The sequence below is a fragment of the Theropithecus gelada genome, chromosome 20 (assembly GCF_003255815.1).
Source record: "Theropithecus gelada isolate Dixy chromosome 20, Tgel_1.0, whole genome shotgun sequence".
Lineage (NCBI taxonomy): Eukaryota > Metazoa > Chordata > Mammalia > Primates > Cercopithecidae > Theropithecus > Theropithecus gelada.
This window is the reverse complement of record NC_037688.1, coordinates 56,215,294-56,234,080: the sequence shown is the minus strand read 5'-3', so window position 1 is coordinate 56,234,080 and position 18,787 is coordinate 56,215,294. Positions and strand designations below refer to the sequence as shown.

General features: G+C 41.7%; 1 protein-coding gene across 4 annotated transcripts in view; it reads right to left on the bottom strand.

Annotated features, from left to right (window-relative positions):
* XPO6 (exportin 6) overlaps positions 1 to 18,787 on the bottom strand; it is a 117,912-nt gene that overhangs the window by 38,055 nt on the left and 61,070 nt on the right. For all 4 annotated transcript variants that reach the window (XM_025369789.1, XM_025369786.1, XM_025369790.1 and 1 more), the window contains 2 exons: positions 17,494 to 17,620; positions 10,634 to 10,743 (listed from right to left, as the gene is read on the bottom strand). In XM_025369789.1, the coding sequence (XP_025225574.1) occupies positions 10,634 to 10,743; positions 17,494 to 17,620 (237 nt within the window). The remainder of the gene's footprint in view (positions 1 to 10,633; positions 10,744 to 17,493; positions 17,621 to 18,787) is intronic.

Here is an 18,787-nt window from a genome sequence, read left to right as displayed (position 1 = left end):
TGAGTTTATGGGTTGGCAGGTGTGTGCGCGCATGGAACAGAAACAGAGGTATTTATTTAACGATGTACCAGGCACCATGTATCTTCCTGACAGACTGTTTATATAATAGCCTCTTTTGTCTCTGGCAATATTTTCTGTCTTAAAATATATTTTGTCTGCTATTAGTACAGAGACCTGAGCTTTCTTTTGGTTACTTTTTGCACGGAATATCTTTTTCCATCTTTTTACTTTCGATCTATTTGTATCTGAATCCAAAGTGAGTCTCTTGTAGACAACACGTCATTGGGTCGTGGCTTTATTAAAAAATCTATTCTCTGCCTTTTTAACAGGAGAATCTAATCTACTAAATGTAATGTAATTACTGATAAGAAGGCCTCATTTCTGCCATTTTGCTATTTATTTTCTATGACTTATGTTCCTCAATTCCTCCCTTATTTTGGGTCAAACAGGTATTTTCTAGTGCTGCATTTTAAATCCCTTGTCCTTCCTTTTACTAAGTATTTTCAAGTTATGGTCTTAGCAGTTGCTCTGGGGATGATAGGCACTGCATATAAATATTACCTAATTCAATGATTTAATGCTTTTAACAGCTGTGAGAAGTAAATGGTACCAATATTTTTCTGATGAAGAAACAACAATTAACAGAAGTTAAATAAACTGTCCAAGGCCAGAAAGCTATTTCAAACCCAGGGCTCCCTAACTCAAAATCATGTTCTCTCTACACATAAATCACCAATGGATTTGTTTTGTTTTGTTTTGTTTTTGGAGACAGAGTCTCACTCTGTCACCCAGGCTGAAGTGCAATAGCGTGATCTTGGCTCACTCCAACCTCTGCCTCCCAGGTTCAGTGAGTCTCATGCCTCAGCCTCCCGAGTGGCTGGGATTACAGGCATGAGCCACTATGCCTGGCTAATTTTTGTATTTTTAGTAGAGACGGGGTTTCACCATGTTGGTCAGGTTGGTCTTGAAATCCCGACCCCAGATGATCCACCAGCCTCGACCTCCCAAAGTGTTGGGATTACAGGCGTGAGCCACTGCGCACGGCACCAATGGGTTTTAAGCCTGCTCCACCCAACTCCCAAAACCTAATCTTTAGTCCATTTTAAGAAGACTTAGAAATTAAAAAGAGCCTGGGGAAACCGTGACCCTCTGATTTGTGTCTAAGAATAATTTCTCAAAGAAATACTCAGAGCGGTAGGTTTGGTATTTCCCACATGTAATAAGAACCCAACTCAGAAGATACCAAGTTATAAGCAACAACTGCTACCACAAAGACTAACAAACTGCTCATTTTCAAGAACAAATCATGTTGCCTAAATACTCGCCTATCCTGAAATGCTTCTAAGATAAGTTAACGGATTGCTCCCACTCATACAGCAAACCACCAGTGCTGGTTAGTAAGCTCTCCACATCAATCTACTCTCCACAGTTGCAATGCTGGGGCTGAGACTCAAAGGACACTTTGTTTCAGTCAGTTAGGTTCTACAGCAGGGACACTGGAGGCAGACTGGAAGGCAGAAGGGACAAAAGGACTGTATCCTTCCTGTGGGCTTGCTGTCCTGGCAGTGCTGCCCCAGCAACAGATACCTGGCAGCAGCAACTGGTTCCAGTTTCCAGCTTCATTCTACATTCCCAGAACTAGTATCGTTGCACCCTCAGAGGTAGAGGCAACACCCTCTCCTCAAAGGAATGGTGCCAGTTTGAAAAGGTCCCTCCTCTGAACTCCTGCAGCAGCTGGATGGGGCTGCCTCTTCAGAGATCTGAACCCTAGTTGCTCAGGGCCCAAGCTCTGATCATCCAGATTTTGATAGCCCCAGCTTCTTGCCTTTGCACTTCTAGCCTTAGGGGTGGAGCCACTTCCTGTACTTATCAACCGTGTTATCTCAGTGTTCCCTCTGAAACCTATTTAATCGATTTCCTACACTGAATTTTCTGTTCAAATAATTAAGTATGGTTTCTGATTTCCTGACAGGACTCTAACTAATACACCACCCAATCTACTAGAGTACTGGGACAACATGATAATCAAAGCTAAAAGATATCCAATACCAAGACCAAATACAGTCCATTTAGTCCATGAGGTACAGCCCATGTGATGAGACTCAGTCTACAGACCACTTACAAATCCTCCTGGATTGTCCCATTTCAGATTTTGGTGTCTTTTTTTTTTTTTTTTTTTACATTAAGAATTTAACCTATGCCAAAATTGACATTTGTATTTATTTACTTATTTTTTAACATAATTTCAACTTTTATGTTAGATTCAGGGGATACATGTTCAGACTGGTTAATGCAGTATACTGCGTGATGCTGAGGTATGAGGTACAACTGATCTCCTCACCCAGGCACTGAGCATAGTACCCAATAGCTTTTCAGCCCCTGCCCTCCTCCCCACTCCCCTTTCTATCAGTCTCCAGTGTCTGCTGTTGCCATCCTATGTCCATGAGCACCCACTGTTTAGCTCCCAACAGTTCATTTCTTAACTAGAGACAGACACTCCTTACTTACCATATCCAGCAGTGACTCCCCAACTGTAAGCAAACGACTTAACAATCTAACACACGCCAGCCCTAAAGTAGACTGGCAACTGAACAGGGCCCAGGAAAGAATGCTGGTAGGGAAAAAGGCACTAATAAAATCAACAACATCTGTGGGAAAATTCACCCAGTAAAGTCAAAATCCCACTTAGTAAACTCCATAGAAAGGTAAGATCAAACATTTAGGCCTAGAGTTTATGTTTTTGCCTTTGTTCAAGACATAAATTCTAAAGTTACAGAAGTTTCACGCTACAAATTGCTGTGACAGATCAAAATATTTTCACAATTCTGCTAGGAAAGAAAATCTACTTCAGACCAGAGGACAGATGAATTCTGTCATCTATAAATTGTCTTGCTGTGCTAAAAGGAAATTTAGAGACTTTCTATGCAAATGTAACCCTAAATTAGACCTAAAATCTTAACTGGCAATTGGCAACTCTGGCTGCAAAAAAAAAAAAAAAAAAAAACCGTATCACTTAGAAAATTAAGTACAAGCAAAAACCAGGCAAATATGCACATAGATCATTGATCTCCCCAAGTGTCATGTGGGAGGTGGAGAAAGTATATGGCTGTGACAGACACTCTGGTTGCCTGCCCAATACCCATTCTCCTTCCTCAGCAAGAGAACACTGGGTATTGGGGCCAACTCAAAGACAACATCTCCCCTGAACATGGAGGCGGCCAACGAGAGACTGAAAGCAGCTACTGGGTGGGACTTCTAAGAAGTCTTCTCTTGCCCAACCTATCCCACTTCTCATTTCTGCTGCCTGAATCGTGGGTGTGATGTCTGTAGCATATCCAGCATCAATCTCTGACCATAAGATGATGATGGAGAGGGAAACCATACATAATGGTAGAATAAATAGGTAAAAGGATTCAAAAAATTACTTGCTACACAAAGAGACACGACTTCTCAAGGAAAAGACAATCAACAGATGCCAACCTCAAGATGACAAAGGTGTAGGAATTATCGATGACTCTAAAACAGCTATAATAACAATGCTCCATGAGGTTCCTCTAAGGTCTGAATTGTGCGACTCTTCCCCAAAAACTACTCATTCATATATTGAAGCCTAACCCTCAATGTGTCTGTACTTGGAAGACAGGGCCTATAAAAAGGTAATCAAGTTATCTGAGGTCAAAGAGCAGAGCCTTAATCCAATAGGACTGTTGCCCTTATGAGAAGATGAAGAGACACAAGGGTTCTCTCCCTCCCTTTCCTCACGTGCACACAAGAAAGGCCACGTGAGCACTCAGAGAGAAGGCGGTGTCTGCAAGCCACCAAGAGAGCTCACAGAAACAGAATCTGCCAGCACCTTGAAGTGGAACTTCTAGACTCAAAACTATGAGAAAATACATTTCTGTTGTTCAAGGCTTTAAGGCCAGCCTGTGGTATTTTGTTATAGTGGCCCCAGCTAACTAATAGAGCAGGTAAACAATATGAGAAAGAAACCTGGAACTTCAAGAATGAAGGAAAAGCAAGAGAAATGGCAATGTCTGGGTAAATCTAATAGACTACTTCTTTCTTAAGAGCTATAAAATATGAATGATGGGTATGCGTATAAATTAGAACATTGGTGGGGTTTTCCAAGTATGTATATGTAAAACCTCAATATAAAGAAGAGAGGCTAAAGGACTCTAATCTATATGGTGGTAAGGTTTCCATACCACCCTTGTGGTAAAACGTGACTGTGAAAAGTTAAGTATATATACTATAATACCCAGAACAACCATCAAAAAAACCCACATAAAGAAATGTGGTCCAACACTCAATAGACACACTAGAAAAGAAAACTAAATGTGTATGCAACTAACAGAGTCTCAAAATAAATGAAGCAAAAACTGATCAAACTAAAAGGAGACAGACAAATCCAAAATTATTTTTGGAGAATTCACCCCTCTCTCAGTAACTGATAGAACAAGTAGGATAAAGAAAACATGTATAGGCTGGGCGCGGTGGCTCACGCCTGTAATCCCAGCACTTTGGGAGGCCAAGGCAGGCAGATCACCTGAGGTCAGGAGTTCCAGACCAGCCTGGTCAACATGGCGAAACCCTGTCTCTACTAAAAATACAAAAATTAGCCAGGCGTAGTGGCGGGCACCTATAATCCTAGCTACTTGGGAGGCTGAGGCAGAAGAATCGCTTGAACCGGGGAGTGAGCCGAGATCACACCATTGCACTCCTCCAGCCTGGGCAACAAAGCAAGACCCAATTTCAAACCCAATCTCAAAAAAAAAAAAAAAAGATACACATAAATTAAACTAGAAAACAATAACAAAAAGGTATATGGAAAATCCCCAAATATTTGGAAACTAAACAAAGGAAATCTCCAAAGAAATTAGAAAATAGTTTAAATCAAATGAAAATTAAAATGTAACATTAAAACTTGAGGGACAGCCAGGCATGGTGGCTCACGCCTGTAATCCCAGCACTTTCGGAGGCCAAGACAGGCAGATCACGAGGTCACGTGATTGAGACCAGCCTGACCAACATGGTGAAACCCCGTCTCAACTAAAAATACAAAAATTAGCTGGGCATGGTGGTGTATGCCTGTAATCCCAGCTACTCGGGAGGCTGAGGCAAGAGAACTGCTTGAACCCAGGAAGCAGAGGTTGCAGTGAGACAACCACTGCACTCCAGTCTGGTGACAGACCGAGACTCCGTCTCAAAAAAAAAAAAATTTGAGGGATAAAGCTAAAGCAGGGCTTAGAAGGAAATTTACAGCATTAAAGGCTTATATATACCACAGAGATAAGCCTATAGGCCTCAAGTTCTGAAAGTTAAATAAAATTATACATGTTAAAGCAACTACATAGTAGGTGCTCAATAAAATATATATGAATAAAGAACAAATGAACAAAGAAATGAATGAAAAACACACAGGCGATAAACAGACAAAATTCTAAGTCAAGTAAATACAAAGGACTGAAGCATATTCCTGGATAGCTTTTTCAACTCAATAAAGCAACTAAGACTCTATTCACTTGCCCTGTGGGGCAGTCAAGAGCAGGAACCAGAAAGCTGCTAGAGCTCTGATCTAAACCTTGCTCACACCTTTTATTGCACCACAATGTTATGTGTAACACTGGCACTTCCTCTTTATTAAGTAGGTTCACCCACTCCAAAAAGCAAGGAGCAGTTTTTCTCACGCTCGCTCACATTTGTTTACAGTCCAATCTAATGTCACCGGAATGCCTATGCTGGTTTGTGGCCGGTACTTGCCAGAAGTCTAGTCACAAAGAGGCTCACAGAACATGACACAATGACTTTAGGTTGCTTCACATACTCAGGTTTCTTCATCTTCCTGTAAAAATAAATTTCTACACAGGTGACTCCCCTCACATTGACAAGCACAAAGAGCCAGAAGTGAGAGAGAAAGGGGAGGCGAACCAATGCTTATTTACTGAGCACCTACTGTCAGCCAAGGCACTTTACACTCATTGGTTCATTCCACTTTCTCAACAATTTGTGAGGAAGTCACAACCATCCAAAAGCACAAACAAAGAAAGGGAAAAGAAAATCCGGGCCTTTCCATGCCACCACCTCAAAATAGAGATCAGGACGTCTACCCCATCAGCCATTCCGCTCTGCAGGAATGGCTACAGAACATTTACCCAATTAACACTGGGGCTCAGGCTTTCTCAAGTCCCCACCGTCTCTCATCAAGAAACTCCTGACCAGGCAAGAGACCATGCAGAGCTCCAATTTCCAAGCTCCTAGGACCAAAAATAAATCTATGTACATTTTTGCTTCTAAATTAGTAGCTTACAATGCTTACCACTTTGTTGTGATGAATGATGCAAGACCTTTAAACCACAAGGGACAGGAAACGAGTGCTGCCTTTGTGACTTAACCACACCTACGTTTCCCATTTAAGACAGCAAGAAAACATTTTTGACTACTTCCTGCAAGATTAGTTGCTTCTGAAATATGATTCCAGAATATCCCAACTTCTCTCTGGTATATTTTATAAGCTGACAAACATTTGATCACACGTGCATGCTCTTAGTTAACATAAATACGGTCATCACCAGAAGCCAGTGTTCTTTAGCAGCTGCTCCTGCAAAACAATATCTCTCTGATATATTAAGAGTCTCTCACAGCCTGGAGTGGTGAATGTAAGGGTTACCGAAAAAATTATAAGCTGAAGTTGAAATATTTTCTTTGTGCAGCCCAGTGGACTAATACATGTTCTTTGTAGTCTACTGTCCTAGACCACTAGGGGGTATCTGATAGGACATGCAGTTCCCCAGATGGTGGTTACTATTTAATAGCATTAACCAGAGGAGCTTGGAGGGGTTTGTTGTTGTTGTTGTTATTTTATTTTAGAGACAGAATCTTTGTCTGTCAGCCAGGCTGGAGTGCAATGGCATGATCATAGGTCACCGTGGCCTCCAACTCCTGGGCTCAAGCAGTCCTCCTGCCTCAGCCTCCTGAGTAGCTGTGACTACAAGCATGCACCATTTTTTCTATTTTTTGTACAGGCAGAGTCTTGCTATGTTGTCCAGGCTGGTCTCAAACTCCTGGGCTCAAGTGATCCTCCCACCTAGATACCCACAAGGAGCTGGAATTACAGGTGCACACTACCATGTCTGGCTAATTTGTTTTTTAAGTTTTTGTAGAGACAGGGTCTCATTATGTAGGCCGGGCTGGTCCCAAACTCCTGCCCTCAAGTGATCCTCCTGCCTCAGCCTCCCAAAGTGCTGGGATTACAGGAATGAGCCATGGCACTTGGCCTGTTGTTTTATTTTTCAAAGGCATAAAGGCATTATATGTGTTACACTTAAAAAAGAATAAATCATGAAAAATTAGAAAGCCTCCAGCCAGGCGCAATGGCTCAAGCCTGTAATCCCAGCACTTTGGGAGGCCAAGATGGGTGGATCACGAGGTCAGGAGATCGAGACCATCCTGGCTAACAAGGTGAAACCCCGTCTCTACTAAAAATACAAAAAAAAAACTAGCAGGGCGAGGTGGCAGGCGCCTGTAGTCCCAGCTACTCGGGAGGCTGAGGCAGGAGAATGGCAGGAACCCGGGAGGCAGAGCTTGCAGTGAGCCGAGATCGCGCCACTGCACCTCCAGCCTGGGCAGCAGGGCGAGACTCCATCTCAAAAAAAAAAAAAAAATTAGAAAGCCACATTTAGGATGATAATCACATGATCAATGAAAAAAAATCCCACTGTTTCAAGTGGTCATCCAGAACTGACAACTGTGACATTAGATAACAGATGCCTAGGCAAGCAGGTAAACATCTGCAGATGGGCTAAAGGCCTTTAGACTGTCCAGGGGCCGTGCCACCTATCTCCACAGTCACAACCACAGTCGAAAGGCAGTAACATCTTCTATTATTCCTCTTTGCTATTTGTCATCACTATGACCACGTACTGAGTGCCTAATATATCTAGATGCTGTGCCAGCTATTTTACATACATGATTTCCTTGAACCCCAACCATCCTGCAAGAGAAGTATTAAGTACGTCCATTTTGCAAGAGGAAATGTGATCAGCATATAACCTGACCAAAAGTAAACACAGCTAGCCTAAAGCAAAAAAGGAATTTAAATTCTCTACACCACTGCTCCTTCTATTGGTATAATGATCTGCAGAAGTATGTTTAATACTAATAATCTGCTAGTATATATTTTCTCTTTTTTTTTTTTTTTTTAGACAGTCTCACTCTGTCGCCTAGGCTGGAGTCCAGGGGCGTGATCTTGGCTCTCTGCAACCTCTGCCACCAGGGTTCAGGAGAATCTCCTGCCTCAGCCTCCCAAGTAGCTGGGATTACAGGTACCTGCCACCATGCCCAGTTAATTTTTGTATTTTTAGTAGAGACAGGGTTTCACCTTCTCCGCTAGGCTGGTCTTGAACTCCTGACCTCGTGATCCACCCACCTTGGCCTCCTAAAGCGCTGGGATTAGAGTTATGAGCCACCACGCCCGGCCTTGTACTGTTTTTTAAAAAGCATTTTTATATTAACCATTTTCTCAGTTTATTCTCGCAACAAGCTTGAGAGATACGAAGGAATATGTAGAATATGTACACTAAATATAGAAAAATTAGGCATAGTCCCAGAACCAAAAAGATATGCCTATTTAGCATGCAAGAAAGATATTTTGGCACAAGTAACTTTTCCTTCAAGAATCTCATTTCAAAAACACAATTACTTAAAGTTGGCAACTTCACCAAAAACAGCATCTCCTGTGTGTAATACGATTTCTGATATATGAACGTACTACCTATAACCTGACACCGTAGCAATCTGGAACTTATTCCACAATTACAAAAACCATCTTTGGGAACAAAAGAACAAATGTTTAAACTTGGAAAATAAAATTCTCAAAAAAAATTTGCATATTTATTTATTTTAATTTTCAATAGAGACAGAGTTCAGCAAATGGAACCAGTGATTGGTACCAAGAGACACAGAGTCTCACTATGTTCCCAGCCTGGAGAGCAGTAGCCAGCCACAGTGTGATCACTGCACACAGCAGTTCTGAGCTCCTGGGCTCCAGTGATTCTCCTGCCTCAGCCTCCCATGTAGCTGGGACTATAGGTACATACTATCACATCTAGGTCCTGTTTAGAATTTTTAAAACTCACAAAACCTCAGGAATGGAAAAGCCTTTGGAGTTCCAGTCCAACCTTTTCTCTGCAGTGGAGTCTCTCCTCTCCACCCTCCTCCATTTGGTACATTTATGGGGAAAGAGTATTCACTAACACCACCACCAGCCGAACACTTACAGTGTGCCAAGCGTTCTAAATATGTTAGTTCGTTATTTCAATTAATGTATCAGCAACTATTATCTTCATCCTCAGTTTACAAATGAGGAAATAGAAGCTTCCACAGGCTAAGTACCTTACCCAAGTACCCCTAGGTAGCAACTACAAAACCAGGATCCAAACATAGGTCTGTGCGATTCCCCACATGGCTTCCACTTGACAGAACCTCCCTCATGCACTGGTTTTACAACACAAGGACCACCTAATCTGAAATTGCTCCTATAAATACTGTGCAAAGAAGTAGGAGCTATAACCAAACAGTAAAATCTGCAGGCACTCTCTTAAGTATGATAAAGTACCTAGGGCTAGATCACCTAGTTTGTAATCTCATAGCGTAAATATACGAATTATACGAATCAGGTTTAGTTTATTAGGAAACTACTCTGATCCTACAATGTAAAATATAGCTTCTTTGCCTCCTTCATCACTGCCTGCTCACTGTGTGAATGCGATGCAGTCACCTACTGAGACTACGATGGGTATGCTTCTGCTAAGAAAAGCTGCCGCTTTTACTTTCCCCATATATGGATGCTGCCATTATTTTCCTGGCATGCTGAATCTCCACCTTCCCTTCCTCTTTTCCCCACCCTGTGACACAAAGAACATATTGTACAGGAAATATACTCTCTTCCTGCAAGCAAGAAAAATGGGTTTGAGAAACATATGGGGGGAAAAAACAAACCATTCCCCATTCTCTGTTTTTTAAAAATATAATAAAAAGTGCAAAAGCAATTATCTCTGGGGTGTGGAATTATGAATAATTTATCTTCCTTACATTTTTCTGTATCTTCTCCTAGATTTAAAAATGAACACCTTTTTCTTAACAGGTATTTATTAATTTATTTAGGAAATTTTCAAACACATACAAACGGAGTAAGAACATAATGAACCCCAAGTTCCTATGAACTAACTCCAACATCAATCACCAACACATGGGCAGCCTGTTTCTTCTCTACACCAACCCACTTCCCTTCTACCCCCAACTGGGTTATTTAAGCAAATCCCAGATGTCATATCACTTTATCCAATAAATACTTCAGCTTGTATCTCTAAAATAAGGGCTATTTAAAAAATTAAAAACATTAACACAAATGCATTAAAATATAAAAAATTAGTAATACATATTACTTTTAAAATTTTAAAAAGTCTTAACAAAATACTTAAAAGAGAAAAAAAAGGAAATGCTCAATGGCATTATTGCCTAAACAGCTTACATGACTCAGCTTCACTGAAAAGGTCCAGATGCATGGCTGTCCCTTAGGCCACTAGAATAACTGGCAAAATGACCGTATCTAGTTATCAGTGTTTAAGGAGTTTACCTGTTGAGAACTGCTTCCTTGTCTCCAAGACGACTTTTAATTTTACTTGTCAGATAGTCCAAAAAGAGCGTCCAGATATCCAAACAAGAGAAGTAACCTTCATGAGTAGGCTATGGTACAAAAAAAAATCCAGACAATGAAATTATTTAATGCTACTATTCCTTAGAAACACACACATGCCGGCGTTTAATTCCAGCAGAATGATGACACCATAAGCCTAGATTCCCCAGTTTCCTGGTAATCAAAACTGGTGGATTTTAGTCGGTCTATAACACTGGGCCCTCCCGAACCTAACAAGACAAGAGTACCATGGAACACATCATAAGGGAGATACTGTGCAGGATAAACTGAGTTATAAAATAAGTCAAGCAAAAATCTATCTTAAAATCTCAGACCGTCACGCCTGTAATCCCAGCATGTTGGGAGGCCGAAGCTGGCAGATCACAAGGTCAGGAGATCGAGACCATCCTAGCTAACACAGTGAAACCCCGTCTCTATTACAAATACAAAAAATTAGCCGGGCATAGTGGCGGGCGCCTATAGTCCCAGCTACTCGGGAGGCTGAAACAGGAGAATGGCATGAACTCAGGAGGCATAGCTTGTAGTGAGCCGACATAGTGCCACTGCACTCCAGCCTGGGCAACAGAGTGAGACTCTGTCTCCAAAAAAAAAAAAAAAAAAAAAATCTGAGATGGTGGAGAGGGCTCTTACAGATCATCTAGTTTAAATCTATTTTCAAGAGAAAGAAACTGAGATTCAGAGATGTAAGCTGTTTAAGGCTAGAGTTAAAAACAGGTCCCTTTACCCCCAGCCAATGCTCTTTCCACTACAAACCATTATGAAAGCAAAAATCAGTTTCAGTGGCTTCAAAGCTGACAGGTTCACACACTGGAATGTAAGGAAAGTAACACTTGCAGTCTTCCTATAGAACAGACTGAAAATGAACTCATTAAGTCTGACCCTCAGGGCATTATCCCATTTGCAAAGGCAGGGGTGTCAAACTTGCTAATAGCAACCTCTAACCAGGTGCTGATGTGGAGGAACAAAGTGAGAAGTCTTTGTAGGATCCTAGTAGTACAATGAAGACCACTGCACTAGTTAATTTTCTCAGGGGCTCTGAGATTCTATTTCATGCAAAGTCCAGGCAACACAATCTCCAACACCAATCCTTCCCCTCTGCATTCCGGTTCAACCTGTGGCTCCAACCCCTGATATCTCCACTCAAATGCTCACTACCTGAAAGACTCCTTTGGTTTTGCTAGTGGCTGTCTCACTGGACCACATATTTGGTGACAAGATCAAATATGAAAATAAACAATAACATCACCTTCTTGGATCAGTTTCTTTCCACTGCTGACCCACATGGAAATCTAGACGTTTACAAGGGCATACATGGAGGTGCCCAAGAAATAACTAACATTGGGTGGTGGTATCCAGTGGGAGTTCTCTGTACCTAAGCTGAAGTCTGAGACAGAATAAGTGTAACTTGGCTGGGTGCGGTGGCTCATGCCTGTAATTCCAGCATTATGGGAGGCCAAGGCGGGTAGACTGCTTGAGACCAGGACTTCGAGACCGGCCTGGGCAACATAGTGAGGCCCAGTGTGTATATTTTAGAAAAAAAAATTAAAATATATAAAAAAAAGAAAAGAAAAAGTGGAACTTAAAAAGCCAGGCAAACTCCAACTTCACAACCCAAAGGGTAGCTCTGGAACTAGACAGGACCAACTTCAGAAAACAAAATGACCAAGTCCTGTCTCCACCTCATACTTGGCAATACTGACAATATCCATGACATGAAGTGAACCAGGAGAATAACTAGGAAAAACAATGAATAAGCCACATGGAAATGATATGGCAGCCAGACGGAGTGGCTCACGCCTGTACTTCCAGCACTTTGGGAGGCCCAGGCGGGTCGATCTCTTGAGATCAGGAGTTCGAGACCACCCTGACCAACATAGTGTAAACCCTCTCTCTACTAAAAATACAAAAATTAGCCAGGCATGGCAATGCATGCCTGTGATCCCAGCTACTAGGGAGGCTAGGGCAGGAAAATCGCTTGAACCCAGGAGGTGGAGGTTACAGTGAGCTGAGATCATGCCACTGCACTCCAGCCTGGGCAACAGAGCAAGACCCTGTCTCAAAAAAAGGAGAAAGAAATGATATGAACAGTCCTTGGACAGGCCACCAGACTCACCCATCCAAGAGACACACTTCTTGTCCTGGGTTCAACTTGCTGAGCTTCCCTCAAGTCAATCACCAAGGTTATCCCTCCTTGGTTCAAAACTATCCACCAGCCCCCTCAAAAGAGCACAGTTCATCAGATGCATAAGGAAGAGCCTTTGAGAAAGGCTACCACATAAATCCAAGTATTATAGCTCCGTCAAAGTACTTTATAATTATACATGTAAACTTCATGCATGTGAATTGAGGATTTGCTATATGCTCAAGGCTGGAGGAAAGGTGAGCAGACATCCCTGTATAACCTGAAGCACCACCTTTCACATCCATTCCTGCAGGCCCCACTGTGAGGGCTTGTGCCCTGCCCACAGAATGCCCATGACCTGGCCTCTGATAGTTCCTGTGGATATGGCTCATTCCGGTCATCAAGATGATGGGCTGGCTCCACTTCTGAAGTCACCTAACTTTTCAAAACCTTCACAGACCCATTTTTTAAATGGACCTAGACTCCAATTTACTTTTCAGATTCCAGGGCTAACTGATCTCTGAAAATCCAGGCAGGTTTCTTTAAGAAACTAATCACACCACTCTTATCTTCCAAGTGGTTTATACTGTTTAGTTTTCATTTGCATTGGTCTATGTGATCTCCCTAAGAGTCCTGGAAAGTGGACAAATATTTTGCATCTTCCTCTTTTACAGATAAAGAACTCAAGGCTCAGAAGTCAAGTCGAGTCATGTCTTGCCAAGGTAACAAGACAATTAAGGAACAAAATCAGAACTAGAAAGTGGATCTTTGCCAGGCATGGTGGTTCATGCCTGTAATCCCAGCACTTTGAGAGGCTGAGTCTGGTGGATCACCTGAGGTCAGGAATTCGAGACCAGCCTGGTCAACATGGTGAAACCCTACCTCTACTAAAAATACAAAATATTAGCCAGGCGTGGTGGCGCATGCCTGTAATACCAGTTACTCAGGAGGCCGAGGCAGGAGAATTGCTTGAACACGGGAGGCAGAGGCTGCAGTGAGTCAAGATCGCTACATCTCACTCCAGCCTGGGCGACAAGAGCAAAACTCTGTCTCAATTTAAAAAAAAAAAAAAAGAAGAAGAAGGTGTATCTTAAGGCTCTTGGTCCACAGCCCTTCCCCACAGGGTATACCATCTCAGGCACGGTTTCAGGAAGAACGGGCAAAATGAAAAACACAAGAACAAGAAGGAGTGGTGAGGATGCACTAAGCTTAGGAGCATTAAGACAGAGAGACATAGGATTATACATAGCCAAGAGGCTCAGCGAGCAAGGCAAGGCAGGAGGCAGCAGACACCTGCTGAGCACTGCAAAGAAAAATGCAGGAAAAGAAACAGAAAAGGAGAAATGGTTAAAGAAGATACTAGCACCATCTTCTGTCTTACGACTGTTCTTCAAAATTATGTTTATCAGTACAGTCATGTACCATATAACAACATTTCCATCAATAACAGACTGCATGTATGACAGTGGCCCAATAAGATAACCCTGTATTTTTATTCTACCTTTTCTATGTTTAGATACAAATCCCTACCCTTGTGTTACAGCTGCCTACAGTATTCTACACAGTACAAACAGTAGAGTAGTACTCTACACAGTAACACACTGTACGGGTTTGTGGCCTGCACCACCTAGCCTACATGTGTGATGGGCTCTCCCATCTAGGCTTGCATAAGTGCGCTCTATGAGGTCCACACAATGATGACATCACCTAACAACACATTCATCAGAACACATCCCTGTCAATTAAGGGATGCAACGCATGACTGTACTAAAATTTGTGAATTTTAGAAACAACAGACAAAAATAGTAAGTATATTCATATAACCCTCTAGACGAGAGAAAGACACATTTTCCCACATTACAGTTTAATAAAGCTATCATAGCTTTATTAAAAAGCTATGATAGAGTAAGATCATACTTGTTAGTGAACAGATGAGAACTTAAAGCTGTCTCTTGAGATCATTTAATTTCTTATTCTTAAGTCTTATTCCAAAGACCTCCCCTACAAGCAGGCCTTGGTCCTAGAGTGCACCTTGCCACCTTTTCACCATTCTACCTCCCCAGCAAAGGGCTGTCTACCCTGGTTTACCCACAGTAAGCTGGGACAGTGTACTTTTCAGGTTCCTGTCCCTCTACCTAGTGCTCAGAATCTGACTCTGTCTGGACCTCAAAGACACAGCTACTCCCACAGGTGGCCAGCCTGCTCCCAGAAAGGAAGGTCCTCATACAGGAGACAGGAGAGCAGAAAGGAGCTCGTCTGACGATTGCAGGTAGAGAGAGGAGGAAAGAAGCTTGTGGTTTGCTTCACGGGCACACTTTTTCACCAATTACTTTCCCAATATATAAATATATAAAACCACCATTTTCAATTCGATGACACATAGGAGTCTACTGAAAGAATTATAAAAAATAAACAAGGGGAAAGACCTGAAGATGTCCATTGCAGTCTGTCTTCTTAGGTGAGGAAACTGAAATCTAAGTAAATTTAAGGTATCTCCAAGGACACAGAACTAATAGAAATAAGCAGACCTCAAACACAAAACTTTTGGGTCCAATCCAAAGAATCAGGCATAAGACATGCCTACTTTAAAAGATGTTTCACTTTCTTCTATACTATACACACTAGAAGACCCCATTTTACATAGAGAGTGAAATGTCAAGACATTGTCATTCCATCTCCCCCAAGTAAGCCTCCTGTTTCTGGCCTCAGCACTGGCTCCTCAGCTCCCCCATTTCTGTTACGCTATTTAACACTCACTCAACATTCTCTCAAATCCTCCTTTTTCATGGTCTCCTTTAAAATTCCTCTGGATGTCTCAAAACTGTCCCACCTCTGATGCTTCTCCCCTACATCCTCACCCTCCTGCGGCCACCTCAAGTTCTCCCAAGGACTAGTGAGCTCGGCACGGCTCTCCTCATGCTCTGCACGCACTTGCCCCTCTACCTGACACCTCTGAGCTTCTTCAAGTTTTGGCCTTCCCACCCCTGCTCCCAGAACTGGCTCATCTTTACCACTGGATACTCTTCTAGTTTCACATGTCAAGACCTTCCTTGAGAAAGGACAGCTTTCACATCAAACCCCTGCTCCAAGTCATATACACAACCCTTCTAGCCTAGACCCTTGTCTCTCCTCTAGCCACATTAAGCTACAACACTAGTGGTTTTAAAAAAAACTACTTCTAAAATCAAATGTCCTCAGCAACCTGTTAGTTTCATCCCTGGTACATGCCAACAAAAAGAGTAACCTGTGTACGTCCAAAAGCACGTATAAGAATGCTCACTGCAAGATCAGCAAGCACTGGAAGCAGCCAAATCAGCAGGGGAGTGGATTTGCAAACAATGACTTAACAACAGCACAATGAAAATCAACACACGACTGCCACACACAACGCAAGCGAAGCTCACAAACACGATGGCCAACAAAAACACAGATAAAACATACATTATGTGCTTTCATTCACAGAAGCTCCAAAACAGGCAAAATTAGTCTGTGGTATTAAGGTCAGGACTGGGGTTACTTCTGGGGAGAAAAGAGGGGAAGTGCTTGGAAAGGACATGAGGAGATTTCCTGGGTGCTGGCAACATTCTATTTCTTGACTTAGGTGATGGTTACATGCATATGTCGATTTGGGGAAAATTCATCTAACTACACATAAGATTTATGCACTTTTCTGTTTGTGTGTCATACTTTAATTTAAAAAGCTTATTTTAAAAACACATGGCTGGGCACAGTAGCTCATACCTGTAATCCCGGCACTTTAGAAGGCCCAGACAGGAGGCTCACTTGAGGCCAGGTGTTCAAAATCAGCCTCGTCAATGTAACAAGACCCAGTCACTACCAAAAACTTTAAAAACTAAAATAAAAACACACACCAACAGGTACAGGGCATAGGATGTGATAGAAATATCTAAAATTGTACTGTGGTGATGCCTGGACAGCTCTATGAATTCAATGAACATCACTGAATTATACAATTACAATAAGTGAATTTCATGGTATATACAATTATACCTCAATAAAGCCACATATATAATTTTATATATTTGTGTGTGTGTGTGTGTATATATATACATACATACATACACACATACTAGAATGAGTAGGGTCACTAGAATGTAAGTAAACTCAAAGCAGGCAAACACTTTGCTTGTGAAGGTTGTATGTCTAGCTCCTAGAATACAATAGGAACTCAAAAAATATTTGTTGAGGGGGAGAAAAAATTGGACACTACCAAAACTTAACTCTCAAGAGCTTCACTATATATAATCTAATCTTCTTGAGGGAGGTTTCAGTGACAGTTACAGAATAGAACTAAAGGCCTTAATTTCAGACTTTTCCTGTCTTTGGCTTTGCTCACATAATAGTGGTCAAGAGCCCTGACTCTGGGTTCAGATCCCAGCTCCACCACTTACTAACTGTATGACTCTAAGCAAAGTTACTCTTTGTGCCTCAGACTCTTTACCTGCAAAATAGAGATGACAATGGTAATAGAACCTACTTCACAGGGATGTTAGGGAGATTAAACCTGTGACTCTTCACATAATAAGTATTATATTAATGTTTAGAAAATAAAGCTGAAAGAAAAAGTTTTTTCTTCTCAAAGTAACAAGGTAATAAACCTTTTCTCTGGAAGGGAAGGATGGCTTTGGTGCTTTACCTGATGAAATGTGTACTTGAACAAAAGTGTCAAAAACTCCACCACAGGGAACTGGGAGTAAGACTCGATTCTTCTTAGGTGAACACTCACAAAGAGCCGAAGAAAGTCGGTAAACTTCTCGATATAGCTAAACGAGACAAGACAAAAGGTGACAATAAGAAACCCAGCCACCTCCTTAGAACTTAAATTCAATCCAAAGTCCTTTCAGTACAGAACTATACAAATTTGTAATATATATTCTTTTAAAAATATAAAGGCCTGCAACAATTACCTACAGGACAGGCAACCCTTCATTCCATTAACCACCTGAAACATAGCAGAAAAGCAACTTTAATCCTCAGACACTGTCTGCTAAAGCTTCTTATAATCTAGTGCGCTCATATTTACTAAGTCATTTGTGTTGTGACCCAATTAAAGTGAAGGGAAATCAAAAAGTTGATGGGCAGATCACTGTATTATTTCAATCTGGCAAGTCCAGAAGGCTGGTTTTCTTTCCAGGAGGCCAAAATACTAAAATGAATGGTGCTAAAGACACAAAAACAAAACCAGGCTACAAATGGCATGGCATCCAGGTAAGATGTACTCAGGCTTGCAACCTAATGGCCATTTTTTCCCCCTTTGGTTCCTGGTGCTAATTAAACACAGCATATCCCAATACTCTAAAAGTGATTTCAAACATAAGGGAGGAAGGCTATTAGAGCTGGGCAAGCCTCAGGGACTTTAGTCTGATGCTTCCATTTTGCAGATGAAGCCCAGAGAGGTAAAGTGACCAGCCCAAAGTCACTCAGCCAACTCATGGCAGAACGGGACTATCATCCACTCCCAATCCAGTGCTCTTTCTTTTCACTTCACAGTGAATCCCCAACTCATTTGTATTCACAAAATCATTTCACAGAGGAGTGTAGGTCACAGCTGCAAGGATAAGAGATCTTCGTTATTAAATACACAGCACATCATCACTCTCACATTTCAGAAACTGTCATTTTAAGCCCCTAAATACCAAAAGGTGATTAGAAAATGAGATGGCCATACTTTCATAAATCACATTTCAGAGACCAACACAAAAAGGTAAAGACATCCTAGGCCTTAGCTGAAAATGAAATAACGGCTAAAAGCAATTCTGAAACTCATTACTGCAAAAGCTATTTTTCAAAACAAAGATATGTGAAATAATAAAAGGAGAGAAAACTACTACTCAGAAAAGCAAAACTGGCCCAGAAATAACACGTCCCATGTTGCTCCTGGGACCTATCTCCCTGAGGGTGGCCAGCCTGCCTGCCTGACCTCTATGTGG